The sequence below is a fragment of the Oncorhynchus gorbuscha genome, linkage group LG23 (assembly GCF_021184085.1).
Source record: "Oncorhynchus gorbuscha isolate QuinsamMale2020 ecotype Even-year linkage group LG23, OgorEven_v1.0, whole genome shotgun sequence".
NCBI lineage: Eukaryota > Metazoa > Chordata > Actinopteri > Salmoniformes > Salmonidae > Oncorhynchus > Oncorhynchus gorbuscha.
In genome coordinates this window covers 61,604,077-61,626,494 of record NC_060195.1, presented here as the reverse complement: position 1 = coordinate 61,626,494, position 22,418 = coordinate 61,604,077, and the positions used below count along the sequence as shown (strand labels likewise).

General features: G+C 44.6%; 1 protein-coding gene across 2 annotated transcripts in view; it reads left to right on the top strand.

Annotated features, from left to right (window-relative positions):
* LOC124010445 (guanine nucleotide-binding protein subunit alpha-11-like) overlaps positions 1 to 22,418 on the top strand; it is a 34,818-nt gene that overhangs the window by 6,964 nt on the left and 5,436 nt on the right. The window contains exons 2-6 of one of the 2 annotated variants that reach the window (XM_046322873.1): positions 13,634 to 13,818; positions 13,984 to 14,138; positions 17,634 to 17,762; positions 21,850 to 21,979; positions 22,245 to 22,398. In XM_046322873.1, the coding sequence (XP_046178829.1) occupies positions 13,634 to 13,818; positions 13,984 to 14,138; positions 17,634 to 17,762; positions 21,850 to 21,979; positions 22,245 to 22,398 (753 nt within the window). Of the gene's footprint in view, positions 1 to 13,633; positions 13,819 to 13,983; positions 14,139 to 17,633; positions 17,763 to 18,314; positions 18,444 to 21,849; positions 21,980 to 22,244; positions 22,399 to 22,418 lie in introns of both variants that reach the window. The other variant, XM_046322872.1, reaches the window with a different exon arrangement.

Below are 22,418 nucleotides of genomic sequence, written 5' to 3'. Positions count from 1 at the left end.
GCAGTGTTGCGGCGTCACTACAGCCTGGGGTTTGATCCCAGGCTGTGTCACAACCGGCCACAATTGCCCAGCATCGTTAGGGGAGTGTTTGGCCAGGTTGGGGTGCTTTACTTGGCTCATCGTGCTCTAGCGACTCCTTGTGGTGGGCCGTGCACCTGCAGGCTGACTTCGGTCCTCAGTAGAGCGGTGCTTCCGAGTTTGGCGGGTCATGTTTCGGAGGACGCATGACTCGGCCTTCACCTCACTCTCGAGCCCGTTGGGGAGTTTCAGCGACGAGACAAAATCGTAATCACAAAAATCGGGGAGAAAAGGTGGGTAAAAATTACAACAAAATAAAGTTAATTCAAACAGTGCATGATGACTGAATTGCGCATCGCGAAGATTCAACAAATAATTTTTAAATACCTGGTTTACTTACCCATTGCTGTTTTGAGAAGCTAATTGTGAACCAAAGACTAACGTCACCAGCTAAATTTTGTTTTTCACTTGCACCCTAGCGACCAATAAAACATTTGTGTCATACTGCCAAGTCAAATGGTTGCAACTGCAAGTGTTTTGTCGCAGTTTTGAGCCTTGAGGGTAGAGGTGAAAACTGTCCAATTTACTACCCCCTTATCAGTCCCAAGGGGCCACGGTTCTGTTCTAGAAGCACGGTTTCGACTGCTCCTAGAGTTTTGCTTCGGTACTGCAGTTTAACTGACACCCAGCCCAAAAAGATAATTGCCACATAGAGAAGTCAGATTAGAACATTCCTAATTAGCAGCTCTCGAATTTCCCGGCAGCATCGACGGACATGGCTGTAATGCCTCCCCCAAAAAATCCATGCCTTGCAGTCAGTGGCCATTGTGCCCTTGCGCTGAATACAATAATTATTCTTCGCTTCTTCCAGCTACCAATCGCCATGCTCCGAAGCATCTCTCGCTCACATGTCTTTATCAGATAATTCAATTCTTATTAACCAATGCCTGTCAAGTGATTGGGTCCTTCTCACCGGCGTCGCCAGTAGACTATAAGTGAAGACGGACTCGCCAGGGATGCAGCCGCGGGCAATTCTTATCTGAATTCTGATGGGCAAATAACCTGTTATCAGCAGTCTTCTTTACCACAATGCAAATGTCTATTCCTGGATTTGCAAACACTTATATATAATATATTCGGTTGAAATTGGAAGTTTACATACACTTAGGTTGGGGTCATTAAAACTAGTTTTTCAGCCACTCCAGTTTCCTGTTAAACTATAGTTTTGGCAAGTCGGTTAGGACATCTACTACTACAAGTAATTTTCCCAACAATTATTTCCAGACAGATTATTTCACTTATAATTCACTGTATTACAATTCCAATGGGTCAGAAGTTTACATACACTAAGTTGACTGTGCCTTTAAACAGCTTGGAAAATTCCAGAAAATGATGTCATGGCTTTTAGAAGATTCTGATGGGCTAATTGACATCATTTGAGTCAATTGGAGGAGTACCTGTGGATGTATTTCAAGGCCTACCTTCGAATTCAGTGCCTCTTTGCTTGACATCATGGGATGTAGATCTCCACAAGTCTGGTTCATCCTTGGAGCAATTCCCAAACGCCTGAAGGTACCACATTCATCTGTACAAACAATAGTAAGCAAGTATAAACACCATGGGACCACGCAGCTGTCATACCACTCAGGAAGGAGATGCGTTCTTTCTCCTAGAGATGAATGTACTTTGGTGCGAAAACCTTGTGAAGATGCTGGAGGAAACGGGTACAAAAGTATCTATATCCACAGTAAAACGAGTCCTATATCCACATAACCTGAAAGGCCACTCAGGAAGAAGCCACTGCTCCGCCATAAACTGCCATAAAAAAGCCAGACTAACGTTTGGAACTGCACATGGGGACAAAGATCGTACTTTTTAGTGAAATGTCCTCTGGTCTGATGAGACAAAAATAGAACTGTTTGGCCATAATGACCATTGTTATGTTTGGAGGAACAAGGGGGAGGCTTGCAAGCCAGCAAACACCATCCCAACCGTGAAGCATGGGGGTGGCAGCATCATGTTGTGGGGGTGCTTTGCTGCAGGAGGGGCTGGTGCACTTCACAAAATAGATGGTCTCATGAGGAAGGGAAATGATGTGGATATATTGACAACATCTCTAGACATCAGTCAGGAAGTTCAAGCTTGGTCGCAAATGGGTCTTCCAAATGGACAATGACCCCAAGCATACTTCCAAAGTTGTGGTAAAATGGCTTAAGGACAACAAAGTCAAGGTATTGGAGTGGCCATCACAAAGCCCTGGCCTCAACCCTATAGAAAATTTGTGGGCAGAACTGAAAAAGCGTGTGCGAGCAAGGAGGCTTACAAACCTGACTCAGTTACACCAGCTCTGTCAGGAGGAATGGGCCAAAATTCACCCAACTTATTGTGGAAAGATTGTGGAAGGCTACCCAAAACATTTGATCCAAGGTAAACAATTTAAAGGCAATGCTACCAAATACTAATTGAGTGTATGTAAACTTCTGACCCACTGGGAATGTGATGAAAGAAATAAAAGGTGAAATAAATCATTCTCTCTACTATTATTCTGACATTTCACATTCTTAAAATAGTGGTGATCCAAATTGATCAGATTAAATGTCAGGAATTGTGAAAAACTGAGTTTAAATGTATTTGTCTAAGGTGTATGTAGACTTCCAACTTTAACTGTGTGTGTGTGTGATATGCACGCATGCATACACACACGCGTAAATCACCCGGTAGGGCCATTGTAAAAGCGAAATCCAGATGTAGAAACGGAATAAATAAAGCGAAACAATTTTAGTTCAATTATTCCGAGGCACATCAACAAGATGCGTATGCCTAATGAACAGCAAAAGCACTAGCCTATGTCAATGTACTATGCTCCATAGTACAAAAGTTGAGACATTCTATTGTGCGGGAAATAAATATCCCACCTTAAATTTATCAAACATGACTGGCATTTAGCATATATATATGAATAAATAAATGAATGAATGAATAAATGGTCTATTTTGGTGAATGGCCTTGGTGCCCTAGCAGGTGGCCTTGGTGCCCTAGCAGGTGGCCTTGGTGCCCTAGCAGGTGGCCTTGGTGCCCTAGCAGGTGGCCTTGGTGCCCTAGCAGGTGGCCTTGGTGCCCTAGCAGGTGGCCTTGGTGCCCTAGCAGGTGGCCTTGGTGCCCTAGCAGGTGGCCTTGGTGCCCTAGCAGGTGGCCTTGGTGCCCTAGCAGGTGGCCTTGGTGCCCTAGCAGGTGGCCTTGGTGCCCTAGCAGGTGGCCTTGGTGCCCTGGCACACTGGGTTCCTCTTGAATGCCAAAATGGCCTTGCCACTAAGAAATTCCAGGCCTGCTAATAAGACCCTTTTAGTCATCACATTTGTGCCATAAAAAATCGGAATTGGTGAAATAATTGTTGCTGAGGCCGAATATTAAAAAATAAACACAATTTAATTTAGCACTCACAGACAAAAATATTATTGTTTTTATATTCATGCAATGTCTGACATATGTTTTGGAAAACATGATGTTGCTGCTCGCACTGCTCTCTGTGCGCACTGAGTGGTAGTGCACATGTGATGCTGGTCTGTATAAACCGGATGCAACCCGGATATAGACGGTCCATGAATTGGCGAACGTGATTAGATTACCTTGAAATTTAACAGGGCGTACATCTTGGATGCAGTCTCCAGTTCTTATACCCCGGTGGTCAGACCCCCACGTCTCTTCTCCCCCTCTTTTTGTATCCCTCTTTCTCTGCACCCCCTCTCATCATTCCCTTTTTCTGTCTCTTTATATCCCCTCCCTTCCCCCTGGTGATGTCAGAACAGAACTGATTCGCTGGTACATACGTTTGTTCCCCCTTCTTACCCTAAGCTTGGGGATAAGGGTGGGTGTGTATGTGTTTAGGTAGGCCAATTAAGGGAAGTGGGGCGTTACAGCGTCGGTAACATTGACTGGCCTGCGGCTGACCACAGGCTCTCTATAACCTCAGTTGGTAGGCAGCTGGTGTGTGTTGTATACCTTAGGGCTGCCTTGGCTGCTACTGTGTGTGTGTGTGTGTGTGTGTGTGTGTGTGTGTGTGTGTGTGTGTGTGTGTGTGTGTGTGTGTGTGTGTGGTGTGTGTGTGTGGTGTGTGTGTGTGGTGTGTGGTGTGTGTGTGTGTGCGCGCTAAATGCTGCCAGAGAGATGCGTATACTTTGGGTCGCCCAGGAGGCATGCTCCTGTGTTTGTCTCTGTACTATGATTAGCTGAATAGTCCTTTTATTTCTTCTCCTTTCTAAAGTAGTACACACACACGCACGTTTCCACAACAGGTTCAGGGTACAACAAAAACATCGGACACGTTCCCATCCCACAGTGGGGAAGTCCAGAAATGAACTACACAGATAATCAACCACAGCTCACCACTGGTTAACCTCACCTAACCTGTTATCAGCAGTCTGCTTTACCACAATGCAAATGTCTACCTCTGGATTTGCAAACGCACTTGTGTATATACACTGCTCAAAAAAATAAAGGGAACACTAAAATAACACATCCTAGATCTGAATGAATGAAATATTCTTATTAAATACTTTTTTCTTTACATAGTTGAATGTGCTGACAACAAAATCACACAAAAATTATCAATGGAAATCAAATTTATCAACCCATGGAGGTCTGGATTTGGAGTCACACTCAAAATTAAAGTGGAAAACCACACTACAGGCTGATCCAACTTTGATGTAATGTCCTTAAAACAAGTCAAAATGAGGCTCAGTAGTGTGTTTGGCCTCCACGTGCCTGTATGACCTCCCTACAACGTCTGGGCATGCTCCTGATGAGGTGGCGGATGGTCTCCTGAGGGATCTCCTCCCAGACCTGGACTAAAGCATCCGCCAACTACTTGACAGTCTGTGGCGTTGGTGGATGGAGCGAGACATGTTGTCCCAGATGTGCTCAATTGGATTCAAGTCTGGGGAACGGGCGGGCCAGTCCATAGCATCAATGCCTTCCTCTTGCAGGAACTGCTGACACATGAGGTCTAGCATTGTCTTGCATTAGGAGGAACCCAGGGCCAACCGCACCAGCATATGGTCTCACAAGGGGTCTGAGGATCTCATCTCGGTACCTAATGGCAGTCAGGCTACCTCTGGCGAGCACATGGAGGGCTGTGCGGCCCCCCAAAGAAATGCAACCCCACACCATGACTGACCCACCTCATACCACCCTCATGGAGTCTGTTTCTGACCGTTTGAGCAGACACATGCACATTTGTGGCCAGCATCCAAAAGTGACCAAAACATCAGCCAGGAAGCATAGGAACTGAGAAGTGGTCTGTGGTCTCCACCTGCAGAACCACTCCTTTATTGGGAGTGTCTTGCTAATTGCCTATAATTTCCACCTGTTGTCTATTCCATTTCCACAACTGCATGTGAAATTTATTGTCAATCAGTGTTGCTTCCTACGTGGACAGTTTGATTTCACAGAAGTGTGATTGACTTGGAGTTACATTGTGTTGTTTAAGTGTTCCCTTTATTTTTTTAGAGCAGTGTGTTACACACAGGTAAATCACCAGGTAGGGCCCTATAAAAACAGAATCCAGACTTAGAAACGGAATAAAAAAACAAACCGCGTTTAGTTAAATTATTTACTTGTATTGAACTTATTAGAAAAGTAGTTAAATTGCACTGAACTGTCAGCAGAGGAAATCCATTCTGAGATTTTGCATGTGCAGACTTTGGTCTGGTTTGTTGTGTTTCAGTGTCTTTACTATGTACAGTACCAGTCAAATCTTGGACACACCTACTCATTGAAGGGTTTTTCTTTATTTTGACTATTTTCTACATTGTAGAATAATAATTAAGACATCAAAACTATGAAATAACATACAGTTGAAGTCGTACGTTTACATACACGAAGGTTGGAATCATTAACTCGTTTTTCAATCACTCCACAAATTTCTTGTTAACAAACTAGTTTTGGCAAGTCTGTTAGGACATCTACTTTGTGCATGACACACAAGTCATTTTTCCAACAATTGTTTACAGACAGATTATTTCACTTATAATTCACTGTATCACAATTCCAATGGGTCAGAAGTTTACATAAAGTGTGTCTTTAAACAGCATGGGAAGTTCCAGAAAATGACGTCATGGCTTTAGAAGCTTCTGATAGGCTAATCGACATCATTTGAGGCAATTAGAGGTGTACCTGTGGATGTAAACACCATGGGACAACGCAGCCATCATACCTCTCCGGAAGGAGATGCGATCTGTCTCTTAGAGATGAACGTACTTTGGTGCGAAAGTGTAAATCAATCCCAGAACAACAGCAAAGGACCTTGTGAAGATGCTGGAGGAAACGGTTACAAATGTATCTATATCCACAGCAAAACGAGTCCTATATCGACAACCTGAAAGGCCACTCAGCAATGAAGAAACCACTGCTCCAAAACCGCCATTAAAGAATGTCAAACTACGGTTTGCAACTGCACATGGGGACAAAGATCGTACTTTTTGGAGAAATGTCCTCTGATCTGATGAAACAAAAATAGAACTGTTTGGCCATAATGACCATGTGGGAAGCTTGGGGAAGGCCACCTAAAACATTTGACACAAGTTAAACAATTTAAAGGCAATGCTACCAAATACTAATTGAGTGTATGTAAACTTCTGACGCACTGGGAATGTGATGAAAGAAATAAAAGCTGAAATAAATCATTCTCTACTATTATTCTGACATTTCACATTCTTAAAAATAAAGTGGTAATCCTAAATGACCCAAAACAGGGAATTAAATGCCAGGAATTGGGAAAAACTGAGATTAAATGTAGTTGGCCAAGGTGTATGTAAAGTTCAACTGTATTTATACACACACACTACTCAAGTTCAACACAACGTCCAGATTTTTTTGCTGACCGCATTCTATCTTTCTGTTTCCCTGAGGAATTGTATGTTAAACAAACACTTTCAACATTTGTGTGCATTTACCAAGACATTTTTCAAATGTGGTGTTTAGTGTCCGCTAAAAATCAGTACTGTTTGTGTGTGTTTCCGTTAGATGAGGTTTTTGCGCAAGGTTCCCCTATTACTCTGCTCTCTTGCCACCATCATATCTGATACCACATACACCCCTCTCTTTACCAGACGTGTGTGTGTGTGGGCTGTGTGTTTCACCCTGCGCTGTAGCCTCGTGGGCGTTTTTCTAAGCGATGCTGTCTTTCTCGCGCTGCTGCCTGGAAAGACCCAAGTAGTGTCAGCTAGTAAAAGGTGTGTGAGTGTATATGTAACCGTTGCTCTGGTTCGCTCGCTCTCTCTTTGCCGACTGGGAAGGAAAGTGTTATCAAACCCAGTAGTGTGGTCTATTAAAAGGTGACCTCCGTTTTTCTAGGTCGCCACCAAAAAAGAATGGACAGATTCTAGTTCTGAATATCCCAAATGCTTGACAGGGAGGAGAGCGAGTGAGGGACGGGAGAGACGAAGGGAAAGGGGAGGTGGATGATAATGGGGAGATGGATTTCCAGCCTCAGGGAGGAAGACAACGATTAGGGGCATGAGAGGAGAGATGGAGTAAGGGCGAGGCTGGGTGAAGAGAAGGGGAGGCTGGAGTGGGCTGGGGGGGGAGAGGAGAGGAGGGAGACAGAGGCTGGTAGTGTGCTCTAGAGGAGAGGAAGCGACAGAACAGAAGCGAGATGGAGGGAGAGATCTTATGACAGGGTCACGAGAAATAAATCAGACCTCAGACTGATCTTTCACTGAGGACACGGGCCGTGTTCCAGTACTGTAACACAGCCTCTTCTCTCCTTGGGCTGCATCCCAATACTGTGAAGGGGAAATACAAAAATGACCTTACATCAGCAGCATCTTTTATATATACAGTACCAGTCAAAAGTTTGGACACACCAACTCATTCCAGGTTTTTTCTTTATTTGTACTATTTTCTACATTGTCAAAACTATGAAATAACACATGGAATCATGTAGTAACCAAATGAGTGTTAAACAAATCAAAATATATTTGAGATTCTTCAAAGTAGCCACCCTTTGCCTTGATGACAGCTTTGCATTCTCTTAACCTGCTTCATAAGGCAGTCACCTGGAATGCAATTCTATTAACAGGTGTGCCTTGTTCAAAGTTAATTTGTGGAATTTCTTTCCTTAATGCGTTTGAGTCAATCAGTTGTGTTTTGACTAGGTAGGGGGGGTTTTACAGAAGATAGCCCTATTTGGTAAAAGACCAAGTCCATATTATGGCAAGAACAGCTCAAATAAGCAAAGAGAAACGACAGTCCATCATTACTTTAAGACATGAAGGTCAGTCGATCGGGAACATTTCAAGAACTTTGGAAGTTTCTTCAAGTGCAGTCGCAAAAACATCAAGCGCTATGATGAAACCGGCTCTCATGAGGACCGCCACAGGAAAGGAAGACCCAGATTTACCTCTGCTGCAGAGGATAAATTAATTAGAGTTAACTGCACCTCAGATTGCAGCCCAAATAAATGCTTCCCAGAGTTCAAGTAAACAGACACATCTCAACATCAACTGTTCAGAGAAGACTGCGTGAATCAGGCCTTCATGGTCAAATTGCTGCAAAGAAACCACTACTAAAGGACTACTAAAGGACACCAATAAGAGACTTGCTTGGGCCAAGAAACATGAGCAATGGACATTTGACCAGTGAAAATCTGTCCTTTGGTCTGATGAGTCCAAACTGTCTTTGTGAGATGCAGAGTAGGTGAACGGATGATCTCCACATGTGTGGTTCTCACTGTGACGAATGGAGGAAGTGGTGTGATGGTGTGGGGGTGCTCTTCTGTTGACACTATCAGTGATTTATTTAGAATTTAAGGCACACTTAATCAGCATGGCTCCCGCAGTGTTCTGCAGAGATACACCATCCCATCTGGTTTGCGTTTAGTGGGAAGATCATTTGCTTTTCAACAGGGCAATGACCCAACACACCTCCAGGCTGTGTAAGGGCTATTTGAACAAGGAGAGTGATTGAGTGCTGCATCAGATGACCTGGCGTCCACAATCACCCAACCTCAACCAAATTGAGATGGTTTGGAATGAGTAGGGGCGCAGAGTGAAGGAAAAGCAGCCAACAAATGCTCAGCTTATGTGGGAACTCCTTCAAGACTGTTGGAAAAGCATTCTTCATGAACCTGGTTGAGAGAATGAGTGTGCAAAGTTGTCATCAAGTCAAAGGGTGGCTACTTTGAAGAATCTAAATTATATTTGATTTAACACTTGTTTTGGTCACTACATGATTCCATATGTGTTATTTCATAGTTTTGATGTCTTCACTATTATTCCACAATGTAGAAATAAAGTAAAACCCTAAATGAGTAGGCATGTCCAAACTTTTGATTGGTACTGTGTATATATATATATATTTTTATTTAACCTGTATTTAATTAGACAAGTCAGTTAAGAACATAGTCTTATTTACAATGATGGCCTACCAAAAGGCCTACTGCGGGGACAGGGGCTTGGATTAAAAATATAGGACAAAACACACATCACGACGAGACACCACACCACAACACTACATAGAGACCAAAGACAACACCATAGCATGGCAGCTACACATGTCAACACAGCATGGTTTCAACACCATGACAACAACATGGTAGCAGCACAACATGGCAGCAGCACAACGGTTGCGCAACAGTTGTCTAGAAACAGCCTCATCCTCCTCCTCAGTATTGTATCTAACAGACTGAAAAGAGGAGCAGAGCCCTTCTACATAGCATGAGCGTGAGATGGAGAAAGAGAGCTTGAGGCGTAGTTATATTTACTATCCGCTAGGAAAGAGGGAAAAAATGCAAGAGGAGAGAATAGGGTTGCCATGGCAACCGAAATATGGCTGCTCTTCAAAAACCTTGAATGTAGGTGGTGGTGTTTCTTTCTCTCCATCTCTTTCCGTTTGCCGATATAGCAGATCTGTGTTTAGGGATTGACGTGGCAGTAGCCTGGTGTTAGCCTGCCTCCAGGGTATATGTGTATTTCTGTGCATATGGTGCAGAGAGGCTGAGCAATATGGGTTACCAGCACCCCCTTGGCTAGTGAGAGTTTAGCCAGCGAGGTGAAGTAAATCTAGCTAAAACGGTTACTTTGCCAAATGTGTGTGTTGTGAGTCCTCATAAAACCACTGCATCAGAAAATGAATTTCTGATCACAGAAGTTCAGATGGTACCTCGCCGTTTCTTTCTGTCTCGTTCGTACAAGACACGACCCCGGTGAGGACAGCTGGTGCCAGAAACCAATCAGTTAATTACCAGGGAGAGCAGAGTTGCAGCAGTACTGTAGGGGAACACCCCTCCTTTAAAGGGCAATCGGCTCAAGTTGTTTAATCTCACCCAATGATATGGCTGATTATCATCTTCCATAACTTCCCCCCCCCCCCCTCTCTGATGGCTGTAGTATCGGGACAAAGAACCTTTGACATATCTGAGAGCATAAACAGTTTAGCGTAATCAATTAGATCTGTTCCCAGTACTGTTTTGTAAGGCATGGTGTCTGGCTGGGCCCTGGAGAGGTTTGTGTTTGCTAAAGGAGATGAGGGTATGGCAGGGTCCCAAATTTCTACTGGAAAGACGGGGGTCTACTTCTGGCAGTCAAGTCATGTGACAGTTTAGTTTGAACCAATCCCCTGCCTCCCCTGGATTATATACGGAAAACAAAAATATATAATCGCAACTTGCAACAATTTAATTGATTTGTACTGAGTTACAGTTTATATGAGGAAATCCAATTTGTAAGTCGCTCTGGATAAGAGCGTCTGCTAAATGACTTAAATGTAAATGTAATGTAATGAAATCAGTCAATTAAAATAAATGAATTAGGCCCTAATCTATGGGATTTCACGACTGGTCACAAAAAATAGTCCTCACAATGGTCCTCAGGATCTCTTCACTGTATTTTTGTGCATTCAAATTGCCATCGATTTAAAATTGGTAGAGAAGTCAACATTCAATTCTCTGACAACAGCTCTGGTGGACATTCCTGCAGTCAGTATGCCAATTGCACGCTTCATCAACCTGAGACATCTGTGGCATTGTGTTGTGACAACTGCACATTATATATTGGCCTTTGTATTGTCCCCAGCAAAATGTGCACCTGTGTAATGATCGTGCTGTTTAATCGGCTTCTTGATATGCCACACCTGTCAGGTGGATGGATTATCTTGGCAAAGGAGAAATGCTCACTAACAGGGATGGAAACAAATTTGTGCACAAAATTTGAGCGAGAGTTTTTGTGGGTACGGAATATTTCTGGGATCTATTATTTCAGCTCATGAAACATGCGACCAACACTTTACATGTTGTGTTTTTTGTTGTTTTGTTCAGTGTATGTCATTGGTTGGATAGAGCCTCATTTGAACCCATTCCTCTGTTTACGATTGTTACTCTTCACATGGAAGTGTGCACTCATTCATTCCTCTTCATGGATTGGAAAGGACTGGTGAAAGAAGGAATGTTTAGGCAGTGGAAACTCCCTGTAGCCCATACCTACACCAAGCCAATGATTTTAAATTCATGAGGTTGGAGTGAGCAAGCAGTCCTTTGTGGAAACTGTGAGGGGAGTCTAACTGGGGGTCTTGCAGTAGTAGGATTTCATAGTAACCCCAAACCGTCCTATGGTTTGTAGTTGACCATGGGGGTGAAAAGAGCCAGTGTGCGACTGGATACTGCAGTGCAGGCTGGGTTGAATGGAGCTCTGGGTGGTGCTGGTGGGGGTGTCTGTCTGAGGAGGAGGGGGTGTCTGTCTGAGGAGGAGGACATGACTGTGGAGATCTGACAAACCTCTGGTTCCTTCTGTTAGAAGCTGTCTGCTGCTGTAGTAGCTGTTTGTGTTAAAGAATGACACTGTTGAAGCGGATCTCACTGGATTCCCCTTCACCCTGGCACTCACAACACAACACCCTCCCTCGCTTTCTCGCTCTCCCCCGCTCTCCGTCTCGCTCCCGCTCTCCGTCTCGTTCGCGCTCGCCGTCTCGTTCGCGCTCTCCGTCTCGCTCTCGCTGGTTCTGTACACTATGCTCTCCAGTGATGTAGTGAAGGTTTAACGCAATTTACACACTTTTTTTTCAATGTAATTTTATGAATAGCGTTTATACACCTATCCCGCTAAATTAGCGCACCTGTTGCACAGCACAGGGTGTCGGATGAATTTGCTGTTTTGTTTTGGTTGTGTTTCATATTATTTTGTGCCCAACAGGAATGAATGGTAAGTAATGTGTAGCCATTTTGGAGTCACTTTTATTGTAAATAAGAATAGAATGTTTCTTACCACTTCTACATTTAAAGTGGATGCTATCATGGTTACGGATAGTCCTGGATGAATCGTGAATAACGATGAGTGAAAGTTAGATGCACAAATATCATACCCCGAAGACGTGCTAACCTCTCACCATTACAAGCATCCACATTTAATGTAGAAGTGTAAGAAAAACAAAAAAAAATTGTGCCCAATAAAAATGAATGGTAAATAATCTGAAACACAACCAAAACAAACAGCAAATGATTCAAACACATTTTGTAGTCACAAGCTTCATGTAATCAATGCGTGCGAAGGATATGGGACCAAATGCAAACATGTTGACTACTTTAATACACAAATTAATTTGTCCCAATACTTTTGGTCCCCTTAACCCCCCCCCCCTCGCCATTTATGTACAAAAATAGTTGTAGTTTCTAAACCGTTCACACAATATAGATGAAAATACCCTCAATAAAGTTGAGAATGCACTTTTCAAATCCAACGTCCTGGAGTGCAGAGTCAAAACGAATACTTCTGGAGTTCACTGTAGGTGTGTGTGTCCAGGTATAGGAGAGAGTGGTGCTAACAGTGGTTGTTCTATGTGTGTGTCCAGGTACAGGAGAGAGTGGTGCTAACAGTGGTTGTTCTATGTGTGTGTCCAGGTACAGGAGAGAGTGGTGCTAACAGTGGTTGTTCTATGTGTGTGTCCAGGTACAGGAGAGAGTGGTGCTAACAGTGGTTGTTCTATGTGTGTGTCCAGGTACAGGAGAGAGTGGTGCTAACAGTGGTTGTTCTATGTGTGTGTCCAGGTATAGGAGAGAGTGGTGCTAACAGTGGTTGTTCTATGTGTGTGTCCAGGTACAGGAGAGAGTGGTGCTAACAGTGGTTGTTCTATGTGTGTGTCCAGGTATAGGAGAGAGTGGTGCTAACAGTGGTTGTTCTATGTGTGTGTCTGGTATAGGAGAGAGTGGTGCTAACAGTGGTTGTTCTATGTGTGTGTCCAGGTATAGGAGAGAGTGGTGCTAACAGTGGTTGTTCTATGTGTGTGTCCAGGTATAGGAGAGAGTGGTGCTAACAGTGGTTGTTCTATGTGTGTGTCCAGGTATAGGAGAGAGTGGTGCTAACAGTGGTTGTTCTATGTGTGTGTCTGGTATAGGAGAGAGTGGTGCTAACAGTGGTTGTTCTATGTGTGTCCAGCTACAGGAGAGAGTGGTGCTAACAGTGGTTGTTCTATGTGTGTGTCTGGTATAGGAGAGAGTGGTGCTAACAGTGGTTGTTCTATGTGTGTGTCTGGTACAGGAGAGAGTGGTGCTAACAGTGGTTGTTCTATGTGTGTGTCCAGGTACAGGAGAGAGTGGTGCTAACAGTGGTTGTTCTATGTGTGTGTCCAGGTACAGGAGAGAGTGGGAAGAGTACATTCATCAAGCAGATGAGGATCATCCACGGGGCGGGCTACACAGAGGAGGACAAGAGGGGTTTCATCAGGCTGGTGTACCAGAACATCTTCACCTCCATGCAGTCTATGATCAAAGCCACAGAGAACCTCAAGATCCCCTTCAAATACGAACAGAACCGGGTAGGAAGTACTAACGCAACCATTAAAAAAAACACTGCCTTCCACACACACAACCAGAATAGGCTTGGTCAGAACGCATCTACAGTCAGTCGCACAAACACTATCTAGTTCCAATGCGCTCACTCTTCCCTCCTCTCTCTGTCTGTCTCTCCCCTCCCTCCCCAGTCTAATGCCATGTTAGTGAAGGAGGTGGACATAGAGAAGATCTGTGGTTTCGACCAGCCCTACATCAGCGCCATCAAGACCCTGTGGGCCGACCCTGGGATACAGGAGGCCTACGACAGACGCAGGGAATACCAGCTATCAGACTCCACTAAATAGTATGTCCTGTTGTGTCTCTGTGTGTAAGAGGTTGTTCATGTGGGGGAGGGGTGGATGTGAGCGGGTGTGGGGGTTAAGGCATTTGCGCGCGCCTGTGTGTGTGTGGTTCACTCTGGTGCCTCTCGACCGGTTGCCCCAACTCCAGAGAGCTGATGGCTAAAAATAAAGTGAGATACTGACTGTCACACACACAGTGCATTTGGAAAGTATTCAGACCCCTTCACTTTTTCCATGTTTAGTTACTTTGCAGCCTTATTTTAAAATGCAAATTTATAGCTGTATTTGGGAAGTTTCTCACATTTTTTTCTGCAGATCCTCTCACACTCTGTCAGGTTGGATGGGGAGTGTTGATGCACAGCTATTTTCAGGTCTGTCCAGAGATGTTCGACCAGGTTCAAGTCCGGGCTCTGGCTGGGCAACTCGAGGACATTGAGATTTGTCACGCAGCAGTGGCTTCGGGAAACTCTTAGCTGTGTGCTTAAGGTTGTTGTCCTGTTGGAAGGTGAACCTTCGCCCCAGTCTTAGGTCCTGAGCTCTCTGGAGCAGGTTTTCTTCAAGGATCTCTGTACTTTGCTCCGTTCATCTTTCCCTTGATCCTTACTAGTCACCTTGTCCCTGCCGCATAAAAACATCCCCACAGCATGGTGCTGCCACCACCATGCTTCACCCTAGATATGGTATTGGCCAGGTGATGAGCAGTCTCTGGTTTCCTCTAGACGTGACGCTTGGCATTCAGGCCAAAGAGTTCAATCTTGGTTTCATTAGACCAGAGAATGTTGTTTCTCATGGTCAGAGTCCTTTAGGTGCCTTTTGGCAAACTCCAAGTGGGTTGTCATGTGCCTTTTTACTTAGGCGTGGCTTCCGTTTGGCCACTTTACCATAAAGGCCTGGTTGGTGGAGTTCTGCAGAGATGGTTGTCCTTCTGGAAGGTTCTCCCATCTCCACAGAGGAACTCTGGAGCGCTGTTAGAGTGGCCATTGGGTTCTTGGTCATCTCCCTGACCAAGGCCCTTCTCTCCCCCGATTGCTCAGTTTGGCCGGACAGCCAGCATTTAAGAATAGTGAAGGCCACTGTGCTCTTGGACCTTCAAAGCTGCAGACATTTGTTGGTACCCTTCCCCAAATCTGTGCCTCGACACATTCCTGAGCTCAATTTTGAGTCTCATAGCAAAGTCAAATCAAATCAAATTTATTTATATAGCCCTTCTTACATCAGCCTGATATGTCAAAGTGCTGTACAGAAACCCAGCCTAAAAACCCCAAACAGCAAGCAATGCAGGTGTAGAAGCACGGTGGCTAGGAAAAACTCCCTAGAAAGACCAAAACCTAGGAAGAAACCTAGAGAGCACCAGGCTATGAGGGGTGGCCAGTCCTCTTCTGGTTGTGCGGGGTGGAGATTTTAACAGAACATGGCCAAGATGTTCAAATGTTCATAGTAATAATAATAATAATAATCACAGTAGTTGTCGAGGGTGCAACAGGTCAGCACCTCAGGAGAAAATGTCAGTCGGCTTTTCATAGCCGATCATTCAGAGTATCTCTACCCCTCCTGTTGTCTCTAGAGAGTTGAAAACAGCAGGTCTGGGACAGGTAGCACATGAACAGGTCAGGGTTCCATAGCCGCAGGCAGAACAGTTGAAACTGGAGCAGCAGCACGGCCAGGTGGACTGGGGACAGCAAGGAGTCATCATGCCAGGTAGTCCTGAGGCATGGTCCTCGGGCTCAGGTCCTCCGAGAGAGAGAGAATTAGAGAGTGCATACTTAAATTCACACAGGACACCAGACAAGACAGGAGAAAGACTCCAGATATAACAGACTGACCCTAGCCCCCCGACACATAAACTACTGCAGCATAAATACTGGAGGCGGAGACAGGAGGGGTCAGGAGACACTGTGGCCCCATCCGATGATACCCCCGGACAGGGCCAAAAAGGGTCTGTATACTTATGTAAATAAGTTATTTCTGTTTTTGAAAAGCCTGTTTGCTTTGTCAAATCGGGTGTTGTGTGTAGATTGATTGAGGATTTATTTTTTGTAACCCATTTTAGAATAAGGCTATAACATAACAAAAATGTGGAAAAAAATCAAAGGGGTCTGAATACTTTCTGAATGCACTGTACACACACACACACACACACACACACACACACACACACACACACACACACACACACACACACACACACACACACACACACACACACACACACACACACACACACACACACACACACACACACACACACACACTACAGTTCACGCACTTCTCTCTCCACCCCTCACACTCAGCTAAATGAAAGCTTATGTTGAACATACACCATTGCTTTACCTTCTAAGAGGTGCTGGGAATAAATCTCCAGTACTTATTCAACAATAATACACTACTACACACGCATTTACCATTTACACAATCTATTGCTTACATTTAAGTCAAGTCAAACCTTAGAATAAATTGAATTGTGTGTGTGTGAGCATAATGTTGATCTTTGATTCCTGGTTGGTTGCCTGTTAACGTTATGAGAGGACACCATCTCTGCTGACACCTGGCTAATTGGACATCAGGACCTTGATAAGCTGAATTGGGTGTGTTTGAGTTGGACTGGGCTGGAAAGAACTCCTGCACACCCAAGGCATCCCCAGGACCAGGGCTGAAGAATCACTCCCAACGCTGCCCCCTGTCAAAAAACCTGTTGTATTACAGCTAATCAGTCTCGTGTGTGTGTGTGTGTGTGTGTGTGTGTGTGTGTGTGTGTGTGTGTGTGTGTGTGTGTGTGTGTGTGTGTGTGTGTGTGTGTGTGTGTGTGTGTGTGTGTGTGTGTGTGTGTGTGTGTGTGTGTGTGTGTGTGAGAATTACATGCTGACCACAGTGCTCACATTGTAAGCGTGGCAAAATAAATATACACAGACGTTATCATTGCACCCACACTGCTTGCGCATGTCAATGAGCGTCTCCATAGCCAGGCTCTAATATAGAACTTGGTTCTATTTGTGACGCTTGATGCGCTGCAAGTCCCGCCTCTCCCAGCACCTCGTTAGTTTTTCGGATTATATACCCACAGTGTGATTGAAGGATGAACTGAGGTCCACAGTCCAGTTGGTGGTGGTAATGCACCTTAAAGTTGGTTGCACACCGCCATATAAAGTCAAAGGAGAAGAAGCCCGAAGGAGGAGAGATTACTTGAAACAAACTCTGTTTACCCTTTTATCTGTGGATTCATTGTCGGCGTAGAGGACCTTGTGCATTTCAGGTAAAATAACAACCCAATGTTTATATAATGCTTTTCGACCTGTCCCCCAAATTAATGTAGTTGGTTCAGAGTTCGTTTTGATATTTCAACCTGCGTGTCTTGATTGCGTCTGGTGTGGTTGGACGAAATCAACATGCGTGCAATGGCGCACAAACGAGCAGTATGGTCAGCATGTTAGTGCGTATGTGCAGCCATCCAGTTTCTGTAGTGATAGACTGTGTGTCTGTGTGTCTGTGTGTGTCTGCAGTTACCTTAGTGATATAGACCGCGTCACCGCGGAGGGATATGTTCCTACTCAGCAGGATGTGCTTCGTGTCCGGGTCCCTACCACAGGAATCATAGAGTACCCGTTTGACCTGGAGAACTGCATCTTCAGGTACCGTCACGGTACTGCAGCGAGGGACTGCTCCTTCTCTGCCTCTGCTGCTGCCACCGACGTCCTCACTATGTCACTGTCCTGCAACACACTGACACACACACACCCAGGTCCCCACATAGCACCTCTCTGAGACTGGGCCCACTCAGGACAACCCAACTGTAATTCAATCGTTGCAGAACCCCAAACTAGAAAGGATGTGAAATGGCATCAAAATGGCTTGTTAGCTTGATGCAAAAATTGCTACAACTAAACTAAAGCCTCAAGGTCTTTTATTGTGACGGTAAAGACCTGAAACGGACATTCTCAGAGTTGCTTTGGGGGGGTGAGTGGGTCTGTGTATGGGGCTCGGGGTGGTGTTGGAAGCCTAATACGGACCAACACCACTGTTCTTCTAGACTTGGTACGGTCGCCCAAGCCTTCCACACTGGACTGATCCACCTTCTCTGGATTGATAAGGGTGTGTGGCGGTAATGCTTACTGTCTTACCGTGCTTTATATGACTGTGGTCTGTCTCTTTCTGTCTCTCTCGATTTCTCCCTCGGTTTGTAGCTATCTAACTGATCTGGACCGTATCTCAGACAACAACTATCTGCCCACACAGCAAGATGTTCTGAGGGTGCGAATCCCCACCACCGGCATCATAGAGTACCCCTTCGACTTGTCAAGCATCATTTTCAGGTAGACAATGCTAGTGTGCCAACTTTAGCCTAGCGAATGCATCACAGTCAGGTGGAGTTGCTAACATTAGCCTAGCAAATGTATAATTTTCAGGTAGACAATGCTAACGTGCTAACATGAGCCCAGCAAAAGCATTATTCAGGTGGTGCAATTAACGTCCGCTTTCAAAAAGCATCCTATTCAAGTAGAAGAGGCTAAGGTGCTAACATTGGCCTAGCAAATGCATCATTCAGGAAGGGGATGCTAGCATCAGTGCCATTGTGCAGTCATGTTAACCAATGAATCATCCCATGACCCTGCTCCATTACTTCTTAAAATGCATCCTCCTTTTCTCAAAGTAATCACTGCTTTGGCATGAGAGTATCGGTGAAAGTTAGGGTCCCACTTTAAGCTTTCACCAATCCAGTCATGTCATGAATTAGTAGTTACTTTCAATTAAGGAAGAATGCATTTATTTATCAGTATTTGGACAGGGCATACCGATGTGTGCGTTCATTTCACATGTCATACGTTCTGGTTGTTCCATAACTATCATTGAGCTCTTCGATCAGCAGTGGACAGAGCTGTGTTTTATTGTAGGCTTGATCTCCACCATTATGGCCCGATCTCTCTCTCACACACACCCAAACTCCTCCACTCAGACACATCCTCGTGAGTCCAAAGTCCTACATTCTGGCGCCTGTCTTTTTAAAATGGGTCACCCTCTTTCTCCTCTCCTCCCCTCTGTTCATCCTGGCAGAGGAAAGGAGGTCGTCCTCTCTCTCTCTCCCAGTGAAGGATGTTATTTCGGGCCTGGGGTCCTGCAGGGCTCTGATTGGCTCTTGGTCTCTGTGGACTGCAGTATCTCATGCTACAACAGGAGGGCGTTTCATCACAAATTAAATCGCATACATTCACTATCTGTTTAATTTGAAGACAGGACTATGCAAATCTAGGCCTCGAAGACCACAGTACTGCTGGTTGCCTTTTCCCTGGATGTTAAATCATTGATTAATATCGCTGACTTAGAACAAGTATCACCTGGTCTGAATCAGTTCCTGGTACATAATGTAACTTGATCAGACAGACTAACATTTTACATGACTTACCTTTGCTTCTACTTGAATCGTTTAACACAGAAGAACACTTAACAAAACCTAAAAGACAACCTAGGAGGACAGTGGCAAAGAGAAACGGAAGGAAGAAACCTTGACATGCACACACTCTCACACACACACACTCCAGTCAGAACTACTCGGAGGACACACTCCTGTCGTTCACCCAGCAGAGGAATCCCGCCATCAGAGGTGCCTTCTGTATCCCTCCATCTTCTTCCCATTTTTATTCTCATCCCTTCCTCAGTCTTCATCTGCTCCTCTTTCTCTGTTCCTAGTCCTCTCTCTACCTCCTCTCCCGTTCTCCTCTTTTTGTCTCCCCTCCACCAGGGTTGCACAATTGCGCTTGGCTCATGCTTCAGGGACACGGACACACACACACACACACTAGGGAACGGTGGGAGAGCTGGTTTGCTTTTTTTTGCCCTCTCATCTTGCCACTGGGTGGACTAGGTATAATTCTCCTCCATCCACTGATCCAGGATCTGATATACCTTCACCCCCCTTATGGTTAATGTTTTGAATTGGGGTAAGGTTATCTGATCCTAGATCTGAGGTTAGGGGCAACTTGTGAATGGTGATGGGCACCGCTCACTCTTTACTGATGATCCATTCACTGGGTAACACTTTATGCATAGATAAGGTTATAAACTGCCTATAACATAGGCCTACATAAACTAAATGATGTAATGATAATAAGCAGTTTAAAGTCAGATCTTCAAGAAGTAAAGTGTTACCTACATTTGTTTCCACACTGTGTTACATACAGTACCAGTCAAAAGTTTGGACACAATCATGTAGTAACCAACAAAGTGTTAAACATATATTTTAGATTCTTCAAAGTAGCCACACTTTGCCTTGATGACAGCTTTGCAAACTCTTGGCATTCTCTCAACTAGCTTCATGAGGAATGCTTTTCCAGACCTCTTGGCGTTCCCACATATGCTGAGCACTTGTTGGCTGATTTTCCTTCACTCTGCGGTCCAACTCATCCCTCGAGTGATTGTGGAGGCCAGGTCATCTGATGCAGCACTCCATCACTATCCTTGGTCAAATAGCCATTAGACAGCCTGGAGGTGTGTTTTGGGTAATCTCCTGTTGAAAAACAAATGATAGGCCCACTAAGCACAAACAGATGGGATGGCGTATCGCTGCAGAATGGTGTGGTAGCCTTGCTGGTTAAATGTGCCTTGAATTTTAAATAAATCACCAACAGTGTCACCAGCAAAGCAACCCCCACACCATCTTGCTTTCCTGTGGCGGTCCTCATGAGAGCCAGTTTCATCGTAGCGCTTGATGGTTTTTGCGACTGCACTTAAAGAAACTTTCAAAGTTCTTAATTTTCTGCAGTGACTGACCTTCATGTCTTAAAGTAATTATGGACTGTCGTTTCTCTTTGCTTATTGGAGTCGTTCTTGTCATAATGTGGACTTGGTCTTTTACCAAATAGGGCTGTCTTCTATATACCACCCCTACCTTGTCACAACACAACGGATTGTCTCAAACGCATTATGAAGGAAAGAAATTCCACACGTTAACTTTAAACAAGGCACACCCGTTATATGAAATGCATTCCAGGTGACTACCTTATGAAGCTGGTTGAGAGAACGACCAAAGAGTGTGCAAAGCTGTCATCAAGGCAAAGGGTGGCTACTTTGAAGAATCTCCCATACAAAATATATTTTGATTTGTTTAACACTTTTTTTGGTTACTACATGATTCCATGTGTTATTTCATAGTTTTGATTTCTTCTATTATTCCACAATGTAGAAAATGGTAAAAATAAAGAAAAACCCTGGAATGAGTAGGTGTGTCCAAACTTGACTGGTACTGTATTTCAGTTTATGATCTGTGTGTGTTTTCCACCGTAGGCTCTCCTTCTAACTGACCTCTCAGGGCCGTAGATGAGACAGAATTCAGTGAACAAACTATCCTCCATGTTGCCACCAAACGTTCTCGTTTAGATTCTCAGTGGAATGGGATTGTCTTGGAACGTTAGGTGCCAAAATGGCGGCCATTGGGATTCTACATCTCAAGTTTGCCACCACCCTTCTGTATATGTGTGTGGTTTTGGGCTCAGTCTTCATGTAGCTGTTGAATCCATCCATACACTACTGTATGTGGAGTTAAATCACAGACATGGAAAATCAATGAGGACCAACCCTTTTGCATGGATGGATTCAGGAAGCCATTTTAGTTTTTCTTATTAGTTGTTCTTTTAGTTGTTCCACAAACACAACAACACTGTTTAACGTCTCTTCTCTCTCGTCCTCTGTGTCCTGGCACCTCTCCTCGCTCCGTCCATGCTCCAGGATGGTGGATGTAGGGGGTCAAAGGTCAGAGAGGAGGAAGTGGATCCACTGTTTTGAGAATGTCACTTCCATCATGTTCCTGGTGGCCCTCAGCGAGTACGACCAAGTCCTGGTGGAGTCTGACAACGAGGTGTGTACACACACACACACTAGGGAAAGGTGGGAGAGATGGCTCGCCTTTGCCCTCCCGGTTTCCAATAGTGAAACATTGGTGGACTAGGTAGAATTTGACTCTATCCAGTGATCCAGGATCTGATATGCCTTAATGGTTCATTTTTGGAGTTTGGGTTAGGTAATCTGATCCTAGATCTGTGGTTATCATGTCAAAGATACCACACACTCGCCGCACACACACATCAAACACCCTTACTAACTGTCCTCTGTCCCTCTGTCAGAACCGTATGGAGGAGAGTAAGGCGTTGTTTAGGACCATCATCACCTACCCCTGGTTCCAGAACTCCTCCGTCATCCTGTTCCTCAACAAGAAGGATCTGCTGGAGGAGAAGATCTCATACTCCCACCTGGTCGATTACTTCCCTGAGTTTGATGGTGTGTGTGTCTGTCTACAG